We start from the raw sequence: 23,394 nt of genomic DNA on the forward strand, positions 1-23,394 counted from the left end.
TGCAGATGTTAGTGTACAATCAGATCCACTCTGATCCAACTAGAGAACATGCTAATTGACAGATGTAAATGATTAATTTGATGTGCTTCATATGAGGCCTAGATCATCCCATCATATATCAAGGCATCCGATTGTGCCATAGTGTCACGTAGACTGAAAATATTCCTCCTCATCACCTAACGTGCGGCCTAAGGTGTATCTTCATCATAACTAGGAAAGTGGTCATATATCTAACTCTAAAAAAAAGTAAAAATGTTTTTCAATAATGAAACAATAAAGGAATCAAAGATTAATATATATATACACACACACACACACACCTCTAAAATGCTTTGTCTCTACAAAGTTGGCACCAAACTGCTTGTATAGTACAAATGAGCCAATTTAACAACTCCCTAGACATATCTACCACATGATAGTAGGTCTTTGAAGAACATCAAGTATGATATACGGATGAAAGTGGAGTTCTTATCTATAAAAATAGTGCATCCACAAGATGAAACAAGTAGGCCAGTGCGTCACATTGCCATTGCTAGTTGTCATAATAGTCGTTATATAGGTCTCTCAATCAGCCCAGTCTTACTTGGGGACCATGATATTACCTCAGCTCATATGTATCCCTTGTGTAGTCCATGCCCAATAGGTCCATGAGAGTTTCCAAAGCCACTTCAAAGTCTAAGACTTCATTCAGACAAAATGGTCTTACTATAGACAAATGTAGCAATGTGGACATGTTATCTAATGTGACAGTCATCTCACTAACAAGGACATGAAAAATGTTTGTCTCTCTATTCCATCTCTCAATGAACTCCAATCTCAACCTCTTATTGGTATAATCATAATAAATATTGCATAGAGGCATCAAACTAAAAATCATGACAAAAATTTGAACAGCCAAATGACATGCTTCATATTTATTTACTTTTTTTTTCGTGGAAGACCAACTTTTATCTCTCCTCGGTCATAGATAAAACAATTGCGTATAAAATTGAAACAACTAAACAATCATCAAAAGGAAAAAAATTCAACTACTTTATTAACTTGACCCTACCACAAACCGAAAATGTAACATGATCAACATAACTTGTCAACAATGATGTATCATGTGGACCTCCAAGAAATCTACCTACTTCATGTTTTTCTTAAACAATATCTATGTGTTACTCAACAACATTATACTGATCTGCATTAACATCCTCTTACTGCTTATCAAGATAAGAATGAGAAATGGCGTCGCTTCTCCTACCCCTTTGACGAGCAAATGATGTAGATCTCCTTTTGTTTTTACCTTGTATAGAACTCTCACCAGAGTATGTAGAGACACCTCGAGTTATTGTCATTTTGATAACAAACAAATTAAGAAAAAAAATTAAAATCAATACGCATAACAAATAACTAAATTTAAAGAGAATAAATAAGAAAACAACAACCCATATAAATCCTAAAACCATAACAAATAAACAAACCCTAAACCCTAAAGTATAAACTCTAACGAAGAACATACAAAATCCATAAAATTAAAATAAATTAATAAAACCATAAGCCATTAAAAATAAATTAAAACAAATTTTTTAAAAAAATATTAAAATAAAAATTATATATATATATATATATATTTATTTATTTAAATCCTTAACCCATCCCAAACTCTAAACAACGACCTATAAAATAAATAAAATTAAAAATTTAACAAAACCATAAGCAATTAAAAATAAATAAAAAAATTAAAGAAAAATTAAAATAAAGATTTTATATATATATATATATATATATATATATATATATATATATATATATATATATATATATATATATATATATATATATATATATATATATATATATATATATCGGACTTTGAAATTTAGTCTAATTATTATCGAATTTAGAGATAATATCAGATTTTAAAACTTGGTTAAGGAGTTCATTGGTTCTCAATGAAAATTTACAAATTTAGATAATAGTTTAGGAAACGAAGGTACCTTATATAGTTTGGTGGCTCGAAATGCTTGAAGGTTGATTGTGGGAGTGTATGAAGATGTGCTATGCAGTGATGTAAGTGAAAGAAGTGATGAAGAGGAAGTAGGTGATGCGACACTAGAATTTAGGAGAAAAGATGAGTAAATAAAAGTGAATGGGTGAAGGTAAATATAGAAGAGAAAAATAAATTGCCTCTGTAAAAAGGACAATTTAAATATTTCAAAAAGTTTGAAAGTATATGAAAAACAACTTCGAAGTACACAAAGAAAGTCCCAGAAAATAAATGTGTAGAAACCTTTCTATCTTCAAATCCAACTGGCTTTTTGTAACATCCCAAAATATAGTAAACACCATAATTTAGAATTAATCATCATTAACAGTAATCAATGCAGTCTTTACAAAAATAACAGGGCTCAAAAAGCCGAACGGCATAAGTTGCAGCGTTTCAATATACAGATCAAAATAACGAACGCTAAACGACGAGCGGTTTTACAAAATACTAAACCGAACGTCTCAAAATAATTAAACATTTACAATCTAAACCAACGAGCACTCTAAGGCTCAGCTTTAACTTCAACTTCCACCAGATTGGCGTCATCCAAATTTTCTTCTTCCAGCATTTCTTCAAGGGATGCACCACCATCTGCTCACATCCACAACAGATGATCATTGCAAGACAGGACGAACGTACATGGACAATTGACAACACAAGGAAAACGAAAGGGTAAGCTTACGTAATTTAAATTCATACTTCAACATTTTTGTTCAAACCATCACACAATCAACTCATATATGCATAACATCAATCAAACATAAATATACTACTGCTAGACCGACCGTCCGGACTGTATGAATCTGTGTAGTTACAAGCGTCCTTGCGCCCGAGTGATGTAGTAACTGGGATACACCAAACAGCTGCCACTCGAGGTAAGTCCGTTCTTACGTCGCCCATGTTAACTTATGGACTAAGGACCTCCTGCCGTTCCCACACATGAATACCCTCTTCTACTTGAAGAGGCGTATCACGGAACATCAGGATGGACAGCGAGTCTTAACTTATCCACAGTCATACTTTACCAAATTTAATATCCAATATAGATCAGAGTCGTTCCTCCTTGGAACGCTCGTTCAAATATCAATATCATAACTTCATTTCTTAAATCGTTCGCACACCTTAACTCTTTCATTAATTCACATTTTTATTCTATGTTCCACTTTTATAAAAAGACGAACGTCAATTAACTGTATGGACGAACGTTAATTGATATCAGGACGTACGCTATTTAGAAATCAGAACGAACGCTATTTAATAATCAAGACGACCGCTATTTTAATCAAGTAATTATTCAATTGTACGAGCGCTTGGTAGAAGTCCTTGCGCGATTTAGAATGAACGTTCGATACAAGGCCGAACGATATCAAAGGCGAACGCTCGACATGAGGCCGAACGCTATCGGAGACGAACGCTCGACATAAGGTCGAACGATATCAAAGACGAACGCTCGACATAAGGTCGAACGATATCAAAGACGAACGCTCGACATAAGGTCGAACGCTATCGGAGACGAACGCTCGACATAAGGTCGAACGCTATCGGAGACGAACGCTCGACATAAGGTCGAACGCTACCAATCATTTACCTTTTTGAACGAGCGTTTGGTCTAAGACCGAACGCCACTTAGGACGAACACTCAATTAGCGTTTCAAATGGGGACGCTCGTTTTCAAGACGGAATCCTTTCCAAATGAAAGAATTTCACTCTAATTCAAATTTAGAGAAAACGAACGGTATATGACCGTACGAGGACGAGCGTAATTGATCAATCAGAGAAAATGATATTTTTCCAGACTTTTCAGTTTACAATGACTTTACAGATTTTTATACGATCCCTAACTTATGATTTCTCTCCACCATAAATTTCATACATTACAGAATTCATATTATCATTTCATCTCATACAGAATTTAATCACATTCAAGATCATACGTTTCATTCTCAACATACAGTGCAACCAATCTTACAAATATACATTTAATACAACAACAGAGTTCGTTCACGCATGCTTAAACCATCAAACATTTCATACATTTCATACATTTCATACATCCAGTATACTTCAGGCATTTCATAAACATCACACAAGTATTACATTAAATTACTAAAGCTTCCCTTACCTGGTCTAGTAGTGAACTTCCAAATGCTAGGGTTTCACTCTTGCTCTCACAGCTTCCTATCCAGAAGTTTACTTCACAACTTCCACTTAATCTAATACACCAAAATCGTAGACAGATCAGACCCCTAACCCACGCATGCAACCAGAATTTTGGTTCGCATGAACTGAATGGACGAAGTGCAGAGATGAGAACTTACCAGTTACGGAACTCTAACGTGTTCGGTTCGATCGAAAGCTCCAGACACCGTGAACGATCCTACGGTTTCTGAAATGGAAGCAGAGGTGCTGGTGGTGAGTGATCTTAGAGAGAAGATGCAGAGTTTAGAGAGAAACTGGAGAAAAGAAATGGCTAGAGTTTCGTAAGGAAGAAGATGAGTGCAGAAATGAGAGAAAGTGTTTTTCAGAGAAATCATTTCTCTCCCACGTCAAACGGCCATGCAACTCACGTCCTGCCACCTGGTTTCCACTACCGCTTTTAGAGGCTTCTGACGTGACAGAAGGCGTCAGCGCATGCAGAGGGTGAATTTCCCTTCCCGCGCAGGACGAACGTCCAACCTCTGCACGCCACTTGTTTTCCACCAACGTTCTTTGGAACGTTCCCTCAGTGACACATGGCAGGCGCATGCAGATTGGGTTTGACGTGTCAAAATGGGTTTAATGGTAATTAAAGAGTGGATTTAGGTGCCTAATTATTCAGGGTCTCACACTTTTCATCTCAGAATACCTCTTTCCTCTGTTTTTTTTTCACGTCCTTTGATCATGGTACCCACACAATTCTTCTAATTTTCAACAACAATTCCATTTTTGCACGTACACTCCTTCAGACCTATCATTCATATTTCCTCTGCCAAAAATCAAACAAATAATTAATTTGACCAAAAATAGAAACCATAAAAAGATAACGTAAAAAAAACAGAAATTCAAAGAAAACTCATGTTAAAAGGCAAAGAATAGAAAACTCCAATGCAACAACAAAATTTTTTCATAAGAATTATCTTATATCATTAAAAAAGAAAATAAAAAAGTATTTTTACAAGCAAAATTAAGACTAGAAATCATCAAATTCATATCGGAGATTTTTATTTGAATTACAACTTACCATTTACTATAAAAATGTATTTATAGAAAAAAAACAAACATACATGATTTATCACACATCACATTTCATACAATAGTTAAACAAATATCCTAAACATACCATGAACCTAAACCCAACCATCCGGATATATGTATTGATGTTAAACTATGATAAGTTTTTGCACTTGTAGTAGTGGAACAACTGCCCCCCTCCCCCAAGCTACCACACAAGGCTAATGTGTTTACCACCTATGGACAAAGAATACCACACCATAAACTAGGACCTTCTGCTACTCCTCATCACATAATCCCCTTCTCTATCTGAGATGGAGCGATTAATATTAGAGTGTTAGGATAAATTTCAAAGCTAAGTCCCTACATCAATACATCACTTTACTTGAAACCACCACCAACCATTTCACCCTACAATTCTTGTCCAATCACTCCTCAATTGCATACTCAACATCAAGTATAAAACATCATACAATTCCATAATTACTTTTAAACAAACTTAAGTCCATACTATAGTTCATAATTACAAGAAATTAAAAGAAATAAAACTTCGAATCCACTTCTAAACAAGTTGCTCATTGTATGCATCACCCATTAAGACCAATTCCCCCTTGCTCAACGAGCCATCACTCGAACTTCTCATTGTATACTCATATTTTTCACCCAAACCAACTCGCCCAATCATATGGCGCGCTCTATGAATGCAGAAATAGAGAGAGTTGCTCGCTCAACGAGCCTAGACTCGCTTAGCGAGTTTGCAGAATTATGCAGAACCTGCACTCCCTAAACCTCACATATCCTAACTTATACACTTCTACAAACATCTACAACTTCCATATGATATTTTAAACCTCAATTGACCTATCCAAATGTGCATTATCCAACTTAAACCTTATTAAACTCATTTTACCATGAATTTCCAAACTCACTCCAACTAAAACACCACTCTATAGTCCATAAATCAATCCCACTCATCTATCATCATAATTTGTTAGTTCAGACTCTAGAAAAGTCACAATTGACCCAAACCAGATCCTAAACCCTCACTTTCATCACAAACCCTGTACTTTAAAATCTCACTAGTCAAAACCCCTAAAATGAGCCAAAAACCATACAAAATCACACCCTATTAACCACCAACCAATTCGACGTCAGATTTCTACTAATTTAAAGCTAGAACAAGCTTTAAATGACCCTAGAACAAACCCAAAAACTCAATTCTTCCTATTCGACCCTTACTTCAAAATCTCACCTATCAAAACCTCCTCTTAAGGTTCAAAATCAAACTACAATTTAGCCTACTCTTTACTTCTCAATACAACATCAAATTTTTAACATTGCTCTTCAAAACCGATAGACGCACAAGATTAATCAAGTATAAATCAACATCATCCATGGCATCAAACATCAAATAACCAAGTACTATCATTAAAGAACCAATGACACTAAAACAATCATTGTAATTAAAACCAAATTAACATAACATCGTATCAACCACCACTCATACCTGTAAATTAAATTTATAAAAATCACTAGCTTCCCTCACCTGATTGGGAAAACTGTCACAACTCTATACAACGTACTACCCCTACCTTAGCTCAAGAAACTCTACAAATACCTACAAACCATATAATCATGATTAGAGCAAGTCCTTAGGACGTTTGATCGATAAGGAGCTAGAAATAGAGATAAGATGACACATGCGTTCAAACTATTTGATATGCGTTAAACATAAAAATTAAAGAAAAAAGGAGTAGAAACTAACTTACTCAATAAGAAAAACTTATTAGTAGATAATAGAGAACTCAATGTTGTGATCTCCTAGACATTTTATGATCATCAAATAAATGTCTCAGAAAGCTTATAGAGAAGGGAAAATAAATTCAAAGAATGAGTTAGAGAGACAACAGGTATTTCAGATAATGACACGCGTTTATGAAATCTTATTTATATTATTGAATTATTTTAACATTAAAATGTCCGGTCTCATTATTTTAAGATACCTATAAATTTTAATACTCTATTTTCTAGGTTCTTACAAAAGTAAAGTAAAGAGACTAAAAATATGTCTTGTACTAACGATTTTTTATTATATTATTGTATCCATAGACACTAGTTATTATGTTTAAATATTCTTATTTATAATTACATTAATAATCTTTCAATAAGTTTCTTTTTGTCCAAAAAAAAATCGATTTAACCATGATATTTTTGTAATTGTTATTATATGGAAATGTGAACCATTTATGACAAGAAAATTATTAAATCAAATTTAGAAATCCAAATAATTAGTCACTATATTAATTATGTAAATATTAATTAAAAATTTTTGGTGTGTAAAATAGTCTTTTTTATAAATAAAAAATTATAATTAGTTTGTTAATTAGACTTTAAATTGGTTATTGTCATCAGTTTTAAAAGTTTTAGATATTTAATATTATTGATTTTAAATTAGTCTCAAATTTTAAATTAAAAACTAATTTAGTGACAAAAAAATGTAATAATATTAGAAACCAATTTACACTCTAATTATTATGAATAATAATAATTTTTTTAGTTTATAAAATAGTATTTAAATTTTTTTCTTTACGCTCCTAAAATTTTGTTTTCTATGTCATATATTTTCTATTAAATGGTGATATGCTGAATTAGAAAAATCACTAAGCCATCACGAAATACAGAATAATAAGAAAAATAAAGGATAAGGAAAAAGAATATGGATGAATACACCGGAGAGAAAAAACATATTTTAATCTAAAATCTTTAGTTACTTTTTTTTTTTTTGAGATTCCATTTACAAGAATTATTTCTATATTGAAAAAAGTATACGAATATTGAAATTTACCATAAGAATGGTCAATATTGATCTTAATATCACAGGAAAGTAATTCCTATTATAAGGAATATGAAAATTATTTATTTAAAATAATAATAATAATAATCATAATAATAATAAGAAAAAAAAATCAAAATTTAAACACAAGTTTAAAATAATGTTACCTGCTTTAGTTTGTACCAGATCTTGAAAACTTTCACTATTGTCATGTCATAAAGAGCGTCTCCCAAATTATTTAAGAAGTTGAAATATGCATCACGCCAAAAATGTCTTATTAAGATTGAGCCAAACACTCCCCAAAAGCTTATATTATGTCATTAATATAATATAAGCTTTTGGGGAAGATTCATTAATCACATGCAAGAGAGGAAGGTAGTAGAAAGGAAAAAAACACATAATGTATTAATACAGAACATGACTCAAAAATCAATAATTTTGTCATTTCCAACGTTTTGAAGATGCATTACAAAATAAAAATGCAGAAGAAAGAAACATTTAAAGAAAATAAATGTTTAGAAATCTTCCTCAGTTATCGATATCCAGGTACCCTCACAATCATTCTAATCTTCAAATTCCATTTCCTCTGCCAAAAATTAAGCAAATTATATTAATTTTGCCAGAAATAGAAACAATAAAAAGATAACGTAAAAAAACAAATTAAAAAGCAAACTTATATTAAAAGGCAAAGGAATAAAAAACTCCAATAATTTAAGTTACTACTAATTAAAATTCTTTCAATTTATTTTATACTTTGTAAAAAAAATCATTTGTCATAAAAGAATTATCTTGTATGATTATCAAGGCAAATAAAAAAGTGTTTGTAGAAGCCAAATTAAAACTAGAAATCTTCAAATTCATATTGCAGATCTTTACTTGAATTACAACTTACCATTTATTATAAAAAATGTATTTATAGAAATAATTATATCTATCATCCATGAAACTAATATTGCAATGTTTAAACATACAAAAGAAAAACCAACTTATTATGAGAATGTCAACAATTTTGAGACAAGATTGAAAGAGATAAAAATAAAGAGACTGAAAATATGTCTTATGCTAACGATTTTTTATTATTTTATTCTATCCATAGACATTAGTTATTATCTTTAAGTAATATTCTTATTTTCAATTACATTGTTAATCTTTCATTAAATTTCTTTTTATCTAATAAAAAATCGATTTAATCATAATATTTTTGTAATTGTTATTATTTGGAAATGTGAATCATTTATGACAAGAAACTCATTAATCAAATTTAGAAATCAAAATAATTAATTATGTGGATATCAATTAGAAATTATTAGTATGTAAAATAGTCTTTTTTTATAAATAAAAAATTATAATTAATTTTTTAATTAGATTTTAAATTGATCATTGTCATTAGCTATCAAAGTTTTACATATTTAATATTATTAATTTTAAATTAGTCTCTAATTTTAAATTAAAAACTAATTTAATGAAAAAAAACTTAATAATTATAATAATAAAAAAAATCAAAATTTTAACACAAGGTTAAAATAATGTTACCTGTAGCTATGTTTTGTAGCAGATTTTGAAAACTTTCACTGTTGTCATGACATAAATAGTGTCTCCTAAATTATTTAAGAACTTGAAATATGCATGACGCCAAGAATGTACTATTAAGATTGAGCCAAACACTCCCCAAAAGCTTATAGCAAATCCAATTGTCATACTTATATAATATTCACGATTGAAAATCAAATTGTCATCCTCTTGAAATTTAATAATTGGTCCTTGTCTTGCTACTCCATCAATGCACAATTCCTTTAATGGTGGTCCACAGAGATCAACATTATCTTCATATTTCGATGCATCGAAACTCTGTAATTGTGTGCCAGTTGGAATTTTTCCAGATAAATTATTATGTGACAAATCTAACAGAGTGAGTCGATCAATTTGAGCAAGACTTGAAGGAATAGAACCAACAAGTTGGTTTTGTGACAAATCAAGAAATTCAAGTGATGTTAACTTTCCAACATTTGAAGGAATTTTTCCTGTCAATTGGTTTCTTGATAAATTCAATGACACCAGTCCAAATAAACCCTCTATTTCTTTTGGAATTTCTCCTGATAATTGATTGCTTGAGAGATCAATGCTTTTTAAAAGTGATAATCCCATGTCTGTGAACATTTGTTCTGAACCTTTCCACATCAAGATTGCATTCAAATCATATGAATAGTCACCTGCGATTGAGGAAAAACTAGTGTTGACCAAATAATAATGACTTTGATAATCTCTCAAAGAAGTCATTTGAGCCATTGAGGAAAAGTTTTTTATGCATGTAGGAATTTCTCCAGATAGATTGTTTTGCGAGAGATCTAAGAGTTGAATGCTTTTTAGATAACAAATTTGTAACGGTAAACTCCCACGGAAATAGTTGCTTCTTAAGCTTAAAAATTGCAACTGCGATAATTCGTTCCCGATCCAATTTGGGATAGATCCTGATAATCTATTTTCTGCTATGTCTACCATCACTAACTTTGTACAATTCTTCAAGATAGAAGGGATCATACCTGTTAAGTTATTGCTTCTCAATAACAAAACTTGGAGTTCAAGGAGTGATCCCATTGAAAAAGGAATCTCTCCTGAAAACTTGTTTTGACTCATATTTAAGTAAACCAATGACTTCAAATGGGTCCAACAGTCCGGAATTTGTCCAGAAAACTTATTATTTGAAAGGTCTAATTGGTATAAAGATTCAGCTACACCATTAGAACATAAAAATGAAAAAGAATTTGTGAATTTATTGTTTGATAGATCAAGAGATATTGAGCCTCGTAAAAATGGCGGAACATGACCTTCAAATTGATTTGAGGCAAGACTAATAACAGAATAATAATGATTCTCTATTGGCAAATTTGGAATCGTACCTTGTAAATTATTAGATGAAATATCAATACTCATCCAAAATTTGGTCCAAAACCATTCTGGAACCGTACCTGATATTCCAGTATTTGAAATGTCAAGGGATCCAAATACATTTTGTTTCTCGAGCCATTTGGGAAATAATGAACCAAGCTTGCAAGACCTCAATTCAATAGTATTTAATTGAAAAGTTGAAGCCCAATTTTGACTAACTTCTAACGTCAATGAGTTATCTGACAACGTCAATATCCTTAACTTTGTCATATTATAAAAATGAGAGTCAGTTAACACACCTTTCAAAGAGTTTGACTTCAAGGATAATTCCTCAAGTTGTGTTGGAAATCGAAGATCTTCAGAAATTGTCCCATTTAGCTTGTTATTATCAAGGTACAATTTTTTTAATGATGGCAACAATTTGAGGGTGTTAGGCAAAGTACCGCTAATTTGATTGATACTGAGATCCAACGTTTCCAACTTTGCAAATATTGAGAAATCAGGTAATGTGCCATTGATTTTATTTTGACCGAGATTTAGTTCTCGCAATGAGTATCTAGAACATCCAGACAAATGATTAAATATCACTGTGAGATCTTCACTCAACTTATTATTAGACAAATCCAATAACTCCAAAGTACATATGCTCCCAAATGATTTTGGAACACCACCTTCTAAAGAGTTAGATCCAATTGACAACTGCTCCAAATGAGATGGCAATCCAGTGCCTTCAGGTATCTTCCCACTCAATTGATTGTCAAAAAGATCCAACTTTTTTAAATTTGAAAATGCTGAAAAGTCAGGTACGGAGCCTCTGATTTGATTGTATGCCAAACTCAACTCTTGTAGTGAGTATCTAACACAACCACTGGAGAAATTATGAAGAATTGACGAAAGGTTTTCGATCATATTGTTTTCAGATATGTATAATGAACGTAGGGTGCATATATTCATTAATGATTTCAAATCCTCACCCTTGAACCCATTATCGGAGAGGTCAAGGCGCTCAAGCAAATTCATGGTCAAGCCAAAGTAATATGACTTTGTACACTCCAAGAGGTTCGAGCTAAGGTCAAGCTCAACAAGATTGGAAGTGGTGTTTGACAGCCACTGAAATATCATCGGTTTGGTGAAGGAGTTTTCAGAAAGTCTAAGGACAGAAAGGGAAGTAGAAAAATTGAAGTTGGAAGGGTTGAATGAAAGGAGAAAATGATCGGAAAGGCCACATTCAATTAAACTCAGTTCTCTTAGTATTGGTAGCTTGGCAATGGTTCGAAGCCAGCTAGGAGAAGTGTTAAAATTAGATATGGAAATGAAGGAAAGATGGGTTAAAGAATTAAGATTAGATAACCATTGATCACTACTGACAATTTTGAGAGCACTATCATCTCCTCCAAGATAGAGTTTATTCAAATTTGAAAGGTTTCCTAGTTGGAAAGGAATGTATCCTTCAAAAGAATTGTAGCTGAGATCAAGATACCGCAGCCGAGAGTGATTTCCGATCTGAGATGGCACACTTCCCTCAAAAGAATTGTAGCTTAGATCAAGATACTCCAACCGATAGAGATTTCCAAGTTCACGAGGTATTGAACCATTCAGATAATTATTATCAGCAAGATTCAAATATTTCAAATGAGAAAGAGAACTTATCTGAGTTGGAATTTGTCCGCTAAGATAAGATGAAGAGAGATCAAGATATCTCAAGTTGGTAAGAGAGCCAAGAAACTCTGGAATATTAGTGTCTCCAAAATCATTGAAACTGAGGTTCAAATACTGTAAGTGTCGGAACTCCATTAACGACTTGTGGATCTCTCCGCTGATGTAACGCTGAGCGACTTCATAATAACCACCAAGAGAAAGAGGTTCATTATATTGTCCAGGAAGGTGGAGGCTTATAATATGAGCGGTGAGGTTACTGCAGCGAATCCCCTCCCATTGGCAACAGTCGGGAGTGATCCAAGAAGAAAGCATGCCGTAGTCATCGACGATGGCAGCCTTGAATTGAAGGAGTGCATCCCTCTCCTTTGGAAGGCATCGGATATGGTGTTGTCCATAAGCAACCTGCAACACCACACTCATCACAAACATAAACATCTTCACTTTCAGATTCTTCATGATGATGAAATAGAGAGAGTATAGAATTGGATTGATATGTGTTGTGAATTAAGCACTCCCAATACCCACATTTATACTCACCAACTCCTTCATTACCTATTCTTCTCACTCTTCTGCATTTCAATAATATCAATTGACTTCGAAGAAGACTTGTGTATTTTCATTTTAAACGACAATATTATATGAAAATCAAAACATCAAACTCGTCCTCACAAATAATTAATGAATTGGAAGTTAATATTTGAAAATAAAATTAAGAAAGTGCTCTCAAAATTAAAAAAATTGTAAGTTCCTCTAAATACTAAGAAAATATTTTAACAGTGAAAGCTTATGTCACCATTGTTATAAAATTTGAATATAATATTACAAAATATCTTGTACAGAGGACGTTGATGTTGTTCGGCAATATTTTCATTCAGTTTCTTTCGCAAGGATTGCATTTTTATTTTTGGGTTAAATATGTTTTTAGTCCCTAAACTATTGGTCGTTTCTGGTTTTCGTCCCTCTTTCAAAGTAAGGTCTCATTCTTTTCCAAACGTTCGTTTTAGTCCTCGGAGTTTTGGTTTTAGTCCTCATTTGTTGCTAAATGAGGACCAAATTTTTAAACAGTGTTTAGTTTTCGAGGACTAAAACGAACGTTTCGAAAAGAATGAGGACCAAATTGTACCTTACTTTGAAAGAGGGACGAAAACCAGAAACGGCCAATAGTTTAGGGACTAAAAACATATTTAACCCTTTATTTTTCTGTTCCCGAAGGCTTGTGATTGAGTTGTTGAACTCTTCCTTAAGCCACGACGTATTTTCCTCGTTTAGTGAGTACGTTGACTCACTCCTAACTCTATAAATAAAGTCTTTCACTTTTAAAACATAATCAGAAATCATTTTTCTCTCATTTTCTCTTCTTTTAGTTTTATTTTTTTTTTCTTTTTTTAAAAATATTTTGGATTAATTTTTATTCTTTTTCTAGAGATTCTTCCTACGACTTTTGTTCGTAATCTTACTCTTTTTAATTTGGGGTATTGGGACAAAATGTAAAAAATATTGCCAAATTAAAAAGGAAACTTCAATACATCTTGTCATTATTGGAAAAGGATCGCGATATTCTAACAACACAATTTTAACACATTTTTAACACATTTTTAACAACGATAAGTGTCAGTAGTGCATTGGTCCAATTTTTTTTCTTTTATTTATGAAATTGTGACATTGAAATTGATGAAAGCTTCAGAAAATTTGGGATTTCAAATATACCCCTTGCCCTAATTCATTAGAAATCATCGTTCTCTTTCTTCCTTCTCGTTCACCATCTTCGTTCTAGCTCTCCCTTTTGGTTTTCGGTCTCTCTCTTCCTTGTGGTTGTCGCTCTTCCTTGTGGTTACCCTTGTACGTTTTCATTACATCTCTTCGCTTTGGTCAATGTCGTCCTCTTTATTGAGTGTATTGTGCAAAATGGCAAGTTTCGGTAACCATAGTCCTTCGACGAGCAAGGTAAATGCATTCTTCCTTCATTTTGTACATTGCGTTTTCGGTTTGGATTTTGGGTTTTCCTTGTTAAATTTTTTGTTGTTTTTGTTTTAGGGCTTTTATGTTTTGGTTATTTTGTTTGTTGTTGATGCAGTTGAGGGTTAGTCACTCCTTTTTAACAAAGTATATTTCTACTTTGAACGAGCATTTGACAGAGGAGCACCAGTCAATGATTGCGGAGATGGTGGACAAAGTGTTTTATGTAAAGAACCGTCCATGAACACTGGATTTGTTTCCCCGGGAGGCATGTCCACCAATCCACCTCCAATGAAGACTTATGTGAGGAGGGGTCACGAAGGCGTTACAAGAGCAGAGTGCTTAGGACTCCTTACACTCGATTTCTTAGAATAAAATATGAGTGATATTTGTATAGATTTCTTAAGAGGAAGTAATACAAAATTGTACATAGATGAACAAATGTTTGTAATTTGGAATATATTTTGTTCAATGTTAAGAGAAAGTAATACAAAATTGTACATATTATTAATGTTAACTGAATTTCCTTTGTTATTGTCATTGTGAAATGAGGTTTTGTTTGAATTGTTAATGAATAAAGTGGCCACTTTGATTAGTATTGATGTATTTGATGGAGGAATGAAACAATGCTTGTGACATGATGAAGTTAGGTGAAGTCCTGGAACTTCTGCACCAAAAAACACAGTTGTAATCGATTACAACTCATTGGTAAACGATTACACGAACAAAAACCAAGATTTGTACAGAAACTTGTACTGTAGGAGTCAGTTGTGCTAACCTAGGTGACCATAGTCAAAATTTTTAATTTTTTGGCATAAATCCACTAGTTTTCACTTGATTTTGGTGTTTAAGTGTGAGTAAAGGCTGGAAAGTCATGTTTGGGCAACCCCATTATTGAGGAAAGGAACAATGTTTATGAGATGAACAACTTAGATGAAGTCTTAAAACTTCTGCACCAAAAAATACACTTGTAATCGTTTACAGATGCTTGGTAAACGATTACACAAACAAAATCCAGGATTTGTACAGAAACTTCTACTGGAGGAAGTCAGTTGTGGTAACCTAGGTGACCATAGTCAAATTTTTTAATTTTTTGGCATAAATCCACTGGTTTTCACTTGATTTTAGTGTTTAAGTGTGAGTAGAGGCTGGAAAGTCATGTTTAGGCACCCCATGATTGAGGAAAGGAACAATGTTTGTGAGATGAACAACTTAGATGAAGTCTTGAAACTTCTGCACCAAAAAATACACTTGTAATCGTTTACAGATGCTTGGTAAACGATTATACGAACAAAATGCAGGATTTGTACAAAAACTTGTACTGGAGGAGTCAGTTGTGGTAACCTAGGTGACCATAGTCAAAATTTTTAATTTTTTTGCATAAATCCACTGGTTTTCACTTGATTTTAGTGTTTAAGTGTGAGTAGAGGCTGAAAAGGAACAATGTTTATGAGATGAACAACTTAGATGAAGTCTTGAAACTTCTGCACCAAAAAATACACTTGTAATCGTTTACAGATGCTTGGTAAACGATTACACGAACAAAATCCAAGATTTGTACAGAAACTTGTACTCGAGGAGTAAGTTGTGGTAACCTAGGTGACCATAGTCAAAATTTTAATTTTTTGGCATAAATCCACTAGTTTTCACTTGATTTTAGTGTTTAAGTGTGAGTAGAGGCTGGAAAGTCATGTTTGGGCACCCCAGTATTCACAAAAGTAATAATGTTTTATAATTGGTTTTTTTTGTTCAAAAGTCTATTACAGAACTTGGTTTATTCAAGTACGTATTTATCAACAATAATCCGCAAAAAGGTTGATGTATACATTCATGATGAGAACTTTAAATTTCCATAAAGCACTTGAGTATTAAAAACATTACAATAGTAAAGTAGCAACATAGTAATCCATGTCTCGCCGGTGTGTGTGGAAAACCAACTTCCACCTCGCCGGTGTGTACGAAATTTTAAAACGTCGCCACCGACGAAACTTCAAATAGGGGAAAATGATAGAACTCAGACAATGCGAAAACACAATACGGGTGTTTCTGAATAATCTTTGAAAGTCGAAAGAGACTGACGAAGATTCTCAAGAGAGCGGAGAGCGAAGAGCGACTTCGCAAAAGTGCTCAACTTTGAGAGAAGAAAACTCAAACAGGAGATTCGAAAGAGTGGCAGAGAACGGAGACCGACTTCGCAAAAGTGCAAAACTTTGAAAGAAGAAGACTCACACTGGAGAATCGAAAGAGTGACAAAGAACGAAGACCGAGTTCACAAATGTATTAAACTTTGAAAGAATAAAACTCAATCTACCAAAAAGGGTTTCTGAATATTGTTTCTTTCCAAAAACGCCCTCCTAGACAAGTCGGTTCCATTTAAAAATTAAGCCAATCATTTCGCGACATGTGGTGTTGTCAAATTATTGTCAAAAATTGGTTGTCAACATACCATTTTCCATTGGAAAATTAGACATTGGTCTTTATTCAAATAAAATGACATGCATGGAAACGCCTCCACTTTTCCACCCTTGTCACTTTTCTCATTATCAATGGTGGGAAATTTTTTGGAACAATAATTCTATTCCAATCGATTGACTTATCCGAAGACTTGTGAAAAAGAAAGGTAACTAACATGAACTTGGAATTTTTAAATTAAACGACAATTTTATGTGAAAAATAATCGATCAAATGTTTCCTTAGGTAATCGTCTTTTAACTTTTAGCAAGTTCTAATATTTGCAATAGCTTCTTTTATGAATAGCAAGATGGTTAATTTGACATAGAAAGAGTTCAAATTAACACAGTCCAACAGTTTACAAATGACTAAGAAAATAACTTTATTTATTTCCATGTAGAAATAAAACGTTATGTAAATACCATTAGGAAATTTATATTTTGTGTGATTTTTATTAAAATTTGTGAAATTATTTTTAACTTTTTTTATAAATTTTTTAAGTTCTACGAAAAAAATTATTTAAATAAATAAAAAATCAGATAGTAAATTGTCTTAGTTACAAATTATAAAGAAATATTGACAAATAAAAAAGGAAACCTCCTTTTTTCTAAGACAACAAAATATAAATTAATTAATATTTAAGACAACAACAACAATTCTTTGTTACTTTTTCAAATATGAAAATTTGTAAACCTTGTTAATTTCTACTGTAACAATGATTTAAAAGTGATATTTCTAGACATTTTCTATTTTATTTTCATCATTTGTTTTACATGTAAAATTACTAATTAAACACGGGATGGTATATTTTTAATTTTAACTATTTTTACATTATATTTGAATATTTTAGTTTATAAGTGTTGTATTTCCCGTTCAAATGACAGTGTTTTTATTTTTTTAGTCATATAAATATGAGGGTCATTATACACTAATACTTTTCATTGTTTGTCATATCATACTTATGTGATGGGTTTACTTTAAAATTTTCCAAGTCCTCGCCATAAACGTCACTCCAACTCCTAAATAATATTTAATTGGTTAAATATATGTATATCTATTATAATTAAAACTGGTAAACAGAAAATTTTCGGATAAAATTTATTGTGGATTAATGTTGTTTTAAAATCAAAATATCTATTCAATTGACATAAAGTAATAACTTAATCTGTGTGATACCTAAAATAAACTATAAATTACACGGCATCCACAATGAAATTGCTATCAAATGAAACGGTATAGGTTTTATAGTATGAACACAAATTTGGTATTTGCAGAATAAATCAAATCGTGAAAAGGCTCAGACCAATAATTCTATTCCAACCAATGGACATATCCAAAGACTTGTGAAAAGAAAGATAACTTACACGAGCCAACTTAATTTTTTGATTAAATGACAATTTTATATAAAACATAATCCACAAAATATTTCCTTAAAAAAATAGTGATAAATATAAGTCAATATTTTAAAGTTAATAAAATTAAAAGACAACTCAAAATGTTAAAGGAAAAAAAATATTTAAATCGTCTAATATCAAAACTGTTAAGCAATATAGAACTATAGAACTGTTACTACCGAGGGCGGAGTAACCGACTCGGAATGATCAGACAATGCCGAGCAGGTAGAAACAAGCCCGATATGTCCGATCGGACAGGCCTCTGAAGCTGTGCTGGAGACAGCAGTTGAATGCTCATGAATGTATAGTTAATGAGGTAACGGTCGTTGTCGAGTATTTAAGATATACATTGAAAGCCATTAAAAGGTAAATTAATGGGTAATATTCTCTGAAATCATATAAATAGTAATCGAAGGAGAAGGTAAACTCTCTGTTTTTTGATAATTACATAGACTTGCAAAGACCAATTTTGACTTGAGCGTCGGAGTGTTTCTTGCAGGTCACCCCACTTATACTGAGAACGAGCGTAGGGAAGGTGACAGGCAAAGGACCGATCGGTAGAGGAGGACTGTTTCCGAACGGAGGCAGTATGAGTTTTCCCCGGTCCCATTCAATAGAAACATTTTGGCGCCCACCGTGGGGCCGAGGATCATTGAAGACAGCCTTTTACGACCGTAAGGATGGAGCAAGACCCGACAGCGTTTTTATAGGAGATGAGAAGGAGAATGGAGGCAATGCAGGCAGAGATTGAAACCCTTAGGGGCGAGCGTGATGCGACCAGAGGGGCGCAAGCTAATCGTCCATCCTCCGCACGCGCTCAAACACCGCCAATTGTAGAGATGCCAGAAACCAAGCCAGACTCAAAAGAAGACACATATCCCATTCTTGATAGTTATTATCAGGGAGAGGGGCAGAGTGAAGCTGGCTCGCATCGGACCGCAAACCGTCCGGCCCCGGCCGGTCGAGCTAGAGCATTGCATCCGTTCACAGCTACAGTCATGGAAGAGCAGATTCCCGAGAGAGCATTTCCGGCCCTGGAGAAGTATGATGGGTCAGGGGACCCGGAGGAGCATTTGAGATCCTTTGTTGACGCCATGACCATTTACTCCCCCAGGGAAAATATGTGGTGCAGAGTTTTTTCCTTGTCAATAAAGGGAGAAGCATTAGCATGGTTCCACTCGTTGAGACCTCGAACCATCAATAACTTTGCCACTTTGAAGGAGATGTTCGAGCGACAGTTTTCGGCTGGTAGAGCAAGAAATCTGACGTATCTTGAGTTAACAAACATAAAATAGGAGAAGGGAGAAAGTCTCAGGGACTTCATGGATAGGTTCAATAGAACCGCTCGGCAAGTAAGGGGAGTAGGCAAGAAGTTTACTATAAGTACTCTGGCTACCGCGCTGAGGCCTTCCCCATTTGCCGATAACTTGTTTACAGAACCCCCGTTAACCCTGGACGAATTGCAAGAGAGGGCCGCTCGGTTCATTAGAATAGAAGAAATGAGGGCGGTCCAAAGGTGACAGCAGGAGTAAAACTTGAGTTCAGGGCATGAGAAGAAAGAGGGTAAGAAACCGTTCGTACCGGGCGAGCGGTCGAAGGGCCAGAAGTATAGAGATGGCCAGAAGGGGGCTAGGTACGAAATGTACACCCCGTTGAACACGCCAACGGCTAGAGTGCTGGAAGAGGCCCTGAATGCAGATCTAATACGGGTAAGACCCTCTCGGTCATCACCCAAGGCGGATGGAACTAAACATTGCACCTATCATCTGAACATAGGGCATAACACCGAGGACTGCACGGTGTTGAACGATAAGGTGGAAGAACTGATCCGAGCGGGTCATCTGAAGAAATTTGTTAAGGAGGAACGGAGGGCTAAGGTGGAGCGAAGTGATAGGAGAGAGGATAAGTGTCCCGACCGTAGGCGGAGTAGAAGTCGTAGCCATGACCGATCGTTGCGTGGAACGATAAACACCATTTCGGGAGGTTTCGCAGGAGGGTCATCGACGTCCGCAAGGAAGAGAAACTTGAGGGAGCTAAAAAGCGTCCATAGGGTAGATGTGAGAAAGCGCTCTATGCCGCCAATCACGTTTACGGATGACACTACAAGAAAACCGCGAATTACCGAGGGTATTTTTCCGAAGGCCTGTCTACCGTCGGTAAAAGTGCTTTACCGAGGGGCAAAAAGTGAATCACCGACGGCCTAGACGAAATCACATTTCCGACGGTCAAAAAGACCTTAGCGAGGGTTTTGAAACCTTCGGTAAGAGCGTCGAGCAATTAAAATCAGTGATTGGGGTTCGTCCCCAATTTTTTCAAACAAAGCCCTCCTTCCCCTCTACCGGTAAGAGCTGCGATTTCGGCCCTCCCTTCCCATCGACCTTCCCATTCACTCCGTCTGCATTCCCTTTCGCTTGCTTTCGTTCATTCTCTCCCTATCACTCTCCCTGTTTGTTCTGTCCGGTGGCATTGTGTGCGTACGGTTCGTCGTGTCGTTGTGGGTCTTGCGGGTGGGGTGGTTGTTCGTGGTCGTGCGCGTCAGGCCTGAATTGGGTGTTCTGGAGTGCGAGGTAAGTTCTCTGTTTTAGAATGCTACTTGAATAAATTGATTGCCTTGTTCTTCCCTAGTTGTGTGCAATGTGTCCATGTAATTGGTTGTTGCCCTATTCTTACGAATATGCGTGAACTTGTTTGCATTGTTGATATTTCTGTAAGGACAAGGTACTTACACAGATATGGAACCCCATCTTTCCGAAAACGTAGACGTTTACTTCTCTGGCCATCCGAATCTGTTTTGTATCTAATGCAAGTCTGGCAAAAGATTTTTGTCTTCAGATATTGGCATCTTTTTCTGTTCCACGGGTGAATTAAAGAACTCAACAATAATTTTAGTCGCAAGATTTGGTCTCTTGCTTAATTTCCTAATATTGAGTCGTAAAAGCGAGAGTTATAACTGGCTTTGTTGAGCAACTCTAATTCCTTACCTTTTTGGTTTCAACATTAATTCTAAAACCTATTTCTAACAGTATAGTTATCTCAGTTAGGCGTTGATTAACCTGCATTTGATAGTACTCGCGGAGAAACAGATTATACGTTGAAGTGTATGGATGTTCAACAGTCCCATTAGAGTCATATCTCAAATATTACCGGATTGACAATAAATTTGAATGTTTGACTCTCTAGCAAGCGGTGTCCCTTAGTTAAGCTCGTAATACATCTGGACTGGAATAAAACAAGTTTAAAAAATATAGGACCACTTAACAAAGTACATTGATTAAGTAAAAAGGGACATCAAAATCCTCTAAAACAAAGTAACACTGGAATAATCACCTTGTACCAGAATCTGTTTTCCAATACTTTGACCCCAATAGTCACTTTCAGATGCTGTACTTGACTTGACCACAACAAAATTAAAATGATGGGTGATTGGAGGGAACTCTTCTTTTCTGAAAGGATGATTTATCTCTGAAGTTTGAACCTTTAGGATTCTTGTCTGAACATTGTGTTTGGAAAGTGAATAATTGATGTTTACAACGTTGGTTGCCCTAGTCAGATTGTTCAGACCAGTGTTCCAGTTGCTGTAAGAACCAATTTCAATTGCTTAGTTGCTAAGAACCAATGTCTTTTTCCTAATTGAGTTATTTCCAACGTGCCTTAATTGTTTTAGGACCTAAGTTATCAATTTTAGTTATTGTAAGGCCTTTGTACAATAGTTCAGTTCCTTTAATTGGAAGGGTGAGTATAGGGATGAGGAAGTGAGGGAGAAAGGGAACAAAGGGTGTTAATTTGTAGAGGAAAAAAACTGAACAGAGAGGAAGAGCAGAGAGTCAAAGACAGACATAAAGGATGAAAAAAAACATAAATAAAGCAGGTTGTTAGATTGTGTCAATGGAACTAGTCCTGGAGCATTTCTTCATGGATTTTAGTGAAACACAAGCAGAATCCACCAATTATGTTTGTGCCTTTCTCTTTCTAACAAGATCATATCTCCTAAAGATAAGGATCGAAATCCATATAATACTAATCTATACAAATAATTTGTGGGTTGAAAAAAAAATTAACAAATCTAGTAATGAAATTGATGGCTAAGAAGAAGAAGAAGATGTTGATTCTATTATTAAAGGTTCACATGATATGGAAAAACTTGAACAGTGAACTGATGCTTTTGGATTCACAACCATGGCTATGTTTGTGGTGATGGATTCACGCAGAGGAGAGCCACTCCTAGAATTTGAAGCATCTCAGGTTCTTTTTCCACTTTGCAATACTAGTTGTTGATCAAGGATAGATGTAAATTCCCTTCTTTTCTCTCTGATTTCGTTGCTAACCCATGTGACAATGTGGGCACCCTCTGGAATACTGTTATCATTTGGTTCCATCCCCGTTAACATCTCAAGAAGTACAACACCCAAACTGTACACATCACTGTATCTTCTTCTGCTTTAGTTTTCAAAAGGGTTTCTTTTAGTCTTGTTTTTTAACGCAACTGATATATCAAATATTCATAGTGTATATGTTCTTAGTCCTCATTATATATATGTTGAACTATTTTTCTTAGTCATTGTAAGGGGAATGATTGTTTAAGCTTTATTTTGGGTAAGAACTGAGTGAGAGTAACTTTGTTCTGCTTCAACTTCAAGTTAGGGGATTCATTTTTGGTTCGTCAATTGCATTAGGCATTGGTGCCAAGTTTATTCCTTTATGCAAACCTGGAAAGCTGCCAGGTATATCTGTGTTGTGTTGAATATAATTGAGCACTACTATTAATCTTCATTAATTTGTTTTAATTTAAAACTAGAATGTACCAAACAGAGGATAAAAGAAATGAAGAACATTTTGGGTGGATGGCAGGGTCTATTCTGAGTGGAAAGGCCTTGTCATAGTCATATATAGTTTGATCATTCATTATTACTTTGGGTCTGTTTTACTGTTAATGTTTGTAGGTTACTAGTTCATGACAACGAATTTGGCCCCAC

General features: G+C 34.3%; 1 protein-coding gene across 1 annotated transcript; it reads right to left on the reverse strand.

The window, feature by feature from the left end:
• Positions 1–8,493: 8,493 nt before the first annotated feature.
• LOC128193667 (receptor-like protein EIX1) lies at positions 8,494–13,107 on the reverse strand. The gene is made up of 3 exons (XM_052867718.1): positions 10,973–13,107; positions 9,609–10,285; positions 8,494–8,661 (listed from the first exon to the last, which is right to left on the reverse strand). The coding sequence occupies exons 1-2, from the start codon at positions 13,074–13,076 to the stop codon at positions 9,615–9,617; spliced, it is 2,775 nt and encodes a 924-aa protein (XP_052723678.1). The 5' UTR covers positions 13,077–13,107; the 3' UTR covers positions 8,494–8,661; positions 9,609–9,614.
• Between the last annotated feature and the right edge of the window lie 10,287 nt (positions 13,108–23,394).

The sequence above is a fragment of the Vigna angularis genome, chromosome 8 (genome assembly GCF_016808095.1).
Source record: "Vigna angularis cultivar LongXiaoDou No.4 chromosome 8, ASM1680809v1, whole genome shotgun sequence".
Classification (NCBI taxonomy): Eukaryota; Viridiplantae; Streptophyta; class Magnoliopsida; order Fabales; family Fabaceae; genus Vigna; species Vigna angularis.